At 44.5% G+C, this 7,336-nt stretch overlaps 1 protein-coding gene across 7 annotated transcripts in view; it reads right to left on the bottom strand.

Annotated features, from left to right (window-relative positions):
• Positions 1 to 7,336, bottom strand: part of GMEB1 (glucocorticoid modulatory element binding protein 1) — a 51,001-nt gene that overhangs the window by 8,023 nt on the left and 35,642 nt on the right. For all 7 annotated transcript variants that reach the window (XM_032246604.1, XM_032246606.1, XM_032246600.1 and 4 more), the window contains one exon: positions 1,129 to 1,251. In XM_032246604.1, the coding sequence (XP_032102495.1) occupies positions 1,129 to 1,251 (123 nt within the window). The remainder of the gene's footprint in view (positions 1 to 1,128; positions 1,252 to 7,336) is intronic.

Here is a 7,336-nt window from a genome sequence, read left to right as displayed (position 1 = left end):
AAAAAAAAAAAAAAAAAAAAAAAAAAAAAAAGAATAAACGTAAACCGAGCACAGTGGCTCACACCTGTAATCCCAACACTTTGGGAGGCTGAGGCGGGAGGGTCACCTGAGGTTAGGAGCTTAAGACCAGTCTGGTCAACATGATGAAACCCTGTCTCTACTAAAAATATAAAAATTAGCTGGGCGTGGTGGCATGTGTCTGTGATCCCAGCTACTGAGGAGGCAGAGGAAGGAGAATCATGTGAACCCAGGAGGTGGAGGTTGCAGTGAGCTGAGTTTACGCCATTGCACTCCAGCCTGGGCAACAAGAGTGAAACTCCATCCCAGATAGATAGATAGATAGATAAATGTAAAACAATCTAAATTGGTCTTCTCTTACCAAAGGATCTTTCTTTCCTTTTGGCTTTACAACGGACTATAATATATTCTATATTATTCAAAGGTTGATAATCCACATCTCTGACTTGTTTCGCATCTTTCACCTGCCTTACCTCCTGCAAAAGCTTCTCTTGAGTCTAAGTGAAAACTCCCCTTGTTTTTCTAGAATATCCACTACATGCCTCTGTCACAAAACTTACTACTTTTTGCATTTATTTGATTCTATGTCTGCTTTCCCTTAAGTTCCTTAAAGACCCCCGAAAAGACTGAAGTTGTCTTATTCAACTTTATATTTCTAAAACCTAGTTTGGAGACTAGTACAAAGTACTTGATAAAAAGTCAAATTAACCATATGCTCAAAATTTCTGATTACCACAAATAATGGAGAAAGTGCTAAATTTATATCTACCAAAAGCAGTATCAATAATGTCAAAAAGACAAAAACCAATTTGTGTCTTCTGCCACCAATATTACAAGATTAATGGAGCAATCTAACAGACATCATAATCCTCTACAAGACACAGGAGGAGGGGAGAACTATGATGGCAGCTTCCCTCTTTTTTTCCTTTGTGCCTCTTTTTTCTCATCAATCCACCTCACCTGGGGTTGTTTTTATTTTAAAAAGCAAAATTTGATACTATGAGAATTAAAGAAAAAAAAAAAAAGTTACCCCAATAGAAGTCAACAAGGAAATGGCAAGACTCAAGAATATTAACATATCACAAAAGAAGAGAGATAAGTTATACACACCTGTCAGAGTATAGAGAAACTGTTCTTCTCCCTGCTCTACTTGGTTCTTTCTGTTGTCTAAAACCTTCTTGACTGTGTCCATTAGACCAAATGTGTGTGCTACATTGTTGAGAACAGCAGCATCTATGTAAAACAAAAGACATCCCTGTCCAGTTAAAACAGAAATGTTCCACCACTCCCATTGTGCTGTTTATAAATATGAAACAACCATAAAATTCTGAGACTCTCTTAACTGCATTTTAATACATTTGAACAAAGATGTATTATATGCATAATGAATTCTGGTTTAATTGTTCTATTTTTTGTAAGCTTTTCCATATAAATAAATACAAAGATCAGGCTGGGCATGGTGGTTCATGCCTATAATCCCAAGACTTTGGGAGGTCAAAACAGGAGGATCACTTGAAGCCAGGAGTTCAAAATCTGGGCAACCTAGTGAGACCCCTCTCTCTACTTACATGAATTTGAAAAATTTTTAAGGCCAGGAGCTATGGCTCACATTTGTAATCCCAGCACTTTGGGAGGCCGACGTAGGTGGATCACTTGAAGACGGGAGTTCAAGACAAGCCTGGCCAATATGCTGAAACCCCGTCTCTACTAAAAATACAAAAATTAGGCCAGGTACGGTGGCTCATACCTGTAATCCCTGCATTTTGTGAGGCCAAGGTGGGTGGGTCACCTGACCAACATGAAGTTCAAGACCAGCCTGACCAACATGAAGAAACCTGTCTCTACCAAAAATACAAAATTAGCCAGGTGTGGTGGCGCATGCCTGTAATTCCAGCTACTTGGGAGACTGAGGCAGGAGAATCGTTTGAACCCAGGAGGCAGAGGTTGCAGTGAGCCAAGAGCACACGATTGTACACCAGCCTGGGCAACAAAAGCAAAACTCTCTCTCATTAAAAAAAAAAAAAAATACAAAAAATACCAGCCTGGGAGACAGAGACAGACTCCACCTCAAAAATATATATACACATTTTAAATATTTTGCATCTACTTATAAGTTCTGACTTCTAGGTTTTAAAAACATGGTCCCTGTACTAGATAGAGCTAAGTTTCATCTCAGTTTTGTTTTTTCCTATCTGTGCAACTTTGGGCAAGGCATTTTACTCCTCACTTTTCTCATCTAAAATGAATGGGATTAGTAATACTTACTCTGCAAAGTAGATATGAAATTAGAAATATATTTTAAGTGTCAAACATGGGAATTGGCATGCAAGATCATTATTTTCTTTTTTTGAGACGGAGTCTCCCTCTGTTGCCCAGGCTGGAGTGCAGTGGTGTGATCTTGACTCACTACAACCTTCACCTCCCAGGTTCTACTGCCTCAGCCTCCCAAGTAGCTGGGATTACAGGTGCATGCCACTATGCCCAACTAATTTTTGTATTTTTAGTAGAGACAAGGTTTCACCATGTTGGCCAAACTGTCTTGAACTCCTGACCTTAGGTGATCCGCCTGCCTTGGCCTTCCAAAGTGCTAGGATTACAGGCATGAGCCACCGCACCCGGACCTATGTTTTTTTTTAGACGGAGTCTCCCTCTGTTGCCAGGCTGAAGTGCAGTGGTGCAATCTTCGTTCACTGCAACCTCTGCCTCCCAGGTTCAGGCGATTCCTCTGTCACAGCTTCCCAAGTAGCTGGGTTTACAGGCGCCCACCACCACACCTACCTAATTTTTTGTATTTTAGTAGAGATGGGGTTTCACCTTGTTGGCCAGGATGGTCTTGATCTCCTTAACTCATGATCCGCCTGCCTCAGCCTCCCAAAGTGCTGGGGTTAGAGGTATGAGTGACCATGCTCAGCCCCAAGATTATTATTAATAATTATCTCTGTTCATTTCTTTTTTTTTAAATTTTGGTTTTTTTTTTTTTTTTTTGAGACAGAGTTTCGCTCTTGTTACCCAGGCTGGAGTGCAATGGCGCGATCTCGGCTCACCGCAACCTCCGCCTCCCGGGTTCAGGCAATTCTCCTGCCCCAGCCTCCTGAGTCGCTGGGATTACAGGCACGCGCCACCATGCCCAGCTAATTTTTTGTATTTTTAGTAGAGGCGGGGTTTCACCATGTTGACCAGGATGGTCTCGATCTCTTGACCTCGTGATCCACCCGCCTCGGCCTCCCACAGTGCTGGGATTACAGGCTTGAGCCACCGCGCCCGGCCTTAATCTCTGTTCATTTCTATACAAAACTTCTGAAACTGTCAGCCAGGTGTGGTGGCTCACACCTGTAATCTCAGCACTTTAAGAGGCTGAGGCAGGCAGATCTCTTTAGCACAGGAGTTTGAGACCAGCTTGGGCAATATGGCAAAACCCTGTCTCTACAAAAACTACAAAAATTAGCCAGGTGTGACGGTATGTGCCTGGAGTCTCAGCTACTTGGGAGGCTGAGGCAGGAGAATCAATTGAGCCCAAGAGGTTGAGTCTACAGTGAGCTGTGATTGCAACACTACACTCTAGCCTGGATGAGAGAGCAAGACCCTGTCTCCAAAAAAAAAAAAAAAAAGTCAGTATTTGCATTCATTGCTTCCTTAACTTGGACAACTTCACTACATTCCCTTCCATGGTCACCTCACTTGATCCCATGGTTTTAAATAACATACATATGCTGAGTACTCCCACTCATACATCTCCTGTCCTGACCTCTTTCCTGTATTCCACATTCATACTTCTGCCTTGATGAGTGACATATCTATTCAATGGTCTCATCGGCATCTCAATTTAAGAGGTAAAACACTAATTTTGATTTCCTCTCTAAACCCATTCCTCCCCTAGTGACCTTCGTCTCAGTAAATGGCATCACCACCACGTGAGCTTGGGTCAAAAATGTGTGAGTCATCTGATATCTTTCTTGTTTTTTTTTTTTTTTTGAGACAGAGTCTTGCTCTGTCACCAGGTGCCAGGCTGGAGTGCAGTGGCACGATCTCAGCTCACTGCAACCTCCGCCTCCTGGGTTCAAGCAATTCTCCTGCCTCAGCCTCCCGGGTAGCTGGGATTACAGGCTCACACCACCATGCCTAGCTAATTTTTTTTGTATTTTTGGTAGAGACGGGGTTTCACCATGTTGGCCAGGATAGTCTCGATCTCTTGACCTCGTGATCTGCTTGCCTCGGCCTCCCAAAGTGCTGGGATTACAGGCTTGAGCCACTGCGCTCGGCCTCATCTGACATCTTTCTTTCTCTTTCACCCTGCATCCAATCTGTCAGCAAGACTTGGTGGTTCCACATTCAAAATATATTCTAAATCTAATCACTTCTTCCTAAGTCTACTGTCTCTACTAAAAAATACAAAATTAGCCAGGCATGGTAGCAGCTGCCTGTAATCCCAGCCACTCGGGAGGCTGAGACAGGAGAACTGCTTGAACCTGGGAGACAGAGGTTGCAGTGAGCTGAAATCGCATCATTGCACTCCAGCCTGGGCGACAAGAACGCAACTCTGTCTCAAAAAAAAAAAAATCTGGACCAGGCATGGTGGCTCATGCCTGTAATCTTAGCACTTTGGGGGGCAAAAGCAGGAGGATCACTTCAACCCCAAGAGTTCAAGACCAGCCTAGATAACATAGTGAGACCCTGTCATTACAAAAAAATTTTAAAAATCAGCCAGGCATGGTGGTGTACACGTCTAGTACCAGTTACTCAGGAGGTTGAGATAGAAGGATTGGTTGAGCCCAGGAGGTTGAAGCTGCAGTAAGCTGTGATCATGCCATTGTACTCCAGCCTTGGTGACAGAGACCCTGTCTCAAAATAAATAAATAAAAGAAAAATAAGAATCTGGTCACTTTACTCCCTGCTCAAAATCACTATGATGGCTTATCTAAACTGTCCCCTCTGTGTACCTTCAACCTTGTCATATATCACTGTTCCCAATTTTTTTTTTTTTTGACAAAGTCTTGCCCTGTCACCCAGGCTGGAATGCAATGGTGCAATCTCGGCTCACTGTAACCTCCGCCTTCCAGGTTCCAGCGATTCTCCTGCCTCAGCCACCAGAGTAGCTGGGATTACAGGTGCGCACCAACACCGCCCAGCTAATTTTTAATATCTTTATTAGAGACGGGGTTTCACCATGTTGGCCAAGTTGGTCTCCAACTCCTGACCTCATGATCCAACCGCCTCAGCTTCCCAAAGTGCTGGGATTATAAGGCGTGAGCCACCATGCCCGGCTGCATTGGTGTTTCTATAATTCTTTGGACCCACCTGGCTCACTGCCACTTCAAGATCTTTGTTCTCTCTTCCTGGAATGTTCTTTCTCCCAGCTTGTCACATAACTAGCTCTTTCAATTCAGGTCTCTGCTCAAATGTCACCTCCTTAGAGAGATCTTCTTTGACCACCACTAAAATAGCATTGCCTTTTTTTTGTGAGATGGAATCTTGCTGTCACACAGGCTGGAGTGCAGTGACACTATCTTGGCTCACTGCAAACTCTACCACCCAGATTCAAGCAGTTCTCCTGCCTTAGCCCTCCGAGTAGGTGGGACTGCAGGCGCATGCCACCATGCCTGGCTAATTTTTTTATTTTTTTCTAGTAGAGACGAGGTTTCACCACGTTAGCCAGGCTGGGCTTGAACTCCTGACCTTGTGACCTGCCCGCCTTGACCTCCCAAAGTGCTGGAATTACAGGCATGAACCACCACACCTGGCCACTTTCTATATTATTTGTGGTTTTTTGGTTTGTACTCCAAGCGTAAGTCATTTTAAATGTTTAAAAAGATTCTGCTGTCAGCTGGGCGTGGTGGCTCACATCTGTAATCCCAGCACTTTGGGAGGCCCAAGTGGGCAGATCACCTGAGGTTGGGAGTTTGACACCAGCCTGACCAACATGGAGAAACCCAGTCTCTACTAAAAATACAAAATTAGCTGGGCAAAATTAGGTGGCATGTGCCTGTAATCCCAGCTACCTGAAAGGCTGAGGCAGGAGAATCACTTAAACCCAGGAGGTTGAGGTTGCAGTGAGCCAAGATTGCACCATTGCACTCCACCCTAGGCAATAAGAGGGAATCTCTGTCTCAAGAAATAAATAAATATTTTGCAGTCAAGGTTGTTTAAGTGTATGGTATATAAGTTATGGGTTATAAAGAAGTAACAAGAAATGACTAACAAGAATTCACTAAACACACAAGGTCTCATCATAACCCCACTTCTTTTTTGTTGTTTTGTTTTTTGAGACGGAGTCTTACTCTGTCGCCCAGGCTAGAGTGCAATGGCATGTTGTCAGCTCACTGCAACCTCTGCCTCCTGGATTCAAGCAATTCTCCCACCTCAGCCTCCTGGGTAGCTGGGATTACGGGCACCCGACATCATGCCTGGTTACTTTTTGTATTTTTTAGACAGGGTTTCACCATGTTGGCCAGACTGGTCTTCAACTCCTGACCTCAGCTGATCCACCCTCCTCAGCCTCCCAAAGTGCTGGGATTACAGGTGTGAGCCACAGCTCACAGGGAGCTTATACCTGTAATTTCAGCACTTTCGAAGGCCGAGGCGGGTGGATCACCTGAGGTCAGGAGTTGAATCCTGACCAGTTCAAGACCAGTCTGGCCAACATGGTGAAACCCCATCTCTATTAAAAATACTTGTTTCCTATGATCCGTGAAATTTAAAAAAATAATAATACAAAAAACTGGCTGGGCGCGGTGGCTCAAGCCTGTAATCCCAGCACTGTGGGAGGCCGAGGCTGGTGAATCACGAGGTCAAGAGATCGAGACCACCCTGGTCAACATGGTGAAACCCCATCTCTATTAAAACTACAAAAAATTAGCTGGGCATGGTGGCGCGTGCCTGTAATCCCAGCAACTCAGGAGGCTAGGGCAGGAGAATTGCCTGAACCCGGGAGGTGGAGGTTGCGGTGAGCCGAGATCGTGCCATTGCACTCCAGCCTGGGCAACAAGAGCGAAACTCCGTCTCACAAAAAAAAAAAAAAAAAAAAAAAAAAAAAAAAACAAAAACTAGCCAGACATGGGGGCATGCACCTGTGATCCCAGCTACTTGGGTGGCTGAGGCAGTAGAATTGCTTGAACTCAGGAGATGGAGGTTGCAGTGAGCTGACATCACACCACTACAATCCAGCCTGGGCGACTGAGTGAAACTCTGTCTCACTAAAAAAAAGGAGAGAGAAAAAATATATATCAAGAGAAGGAGAGAGGGCTGGGTGTGGTGGCTCGCGCCTGTAATCCAAGCACTTTGGAGGCAAAGGTGGGCGGATCACCTGAGGTCGGGAGTTCAA

This window comes from Sapajus apella, unplaced genomic scaffold (genome assembly GCF_009761245.1).
Source record: "Sapajus apella isolate SASKATOON/1434 unplaced genomic scaffold, GSC_monkey_1.0 scaffold62, whole genome shotgun sequence".
In the NCBI taxonomy this organism is placed as follows: Eukaryota; Metazoa; Chordata; class Mammalia; order Primates; family Cebidae; genus Sapajus; species Sapajus apella.
This window is presented reverse-complemented; position numbering and strand designations above follow the sequence as displayed.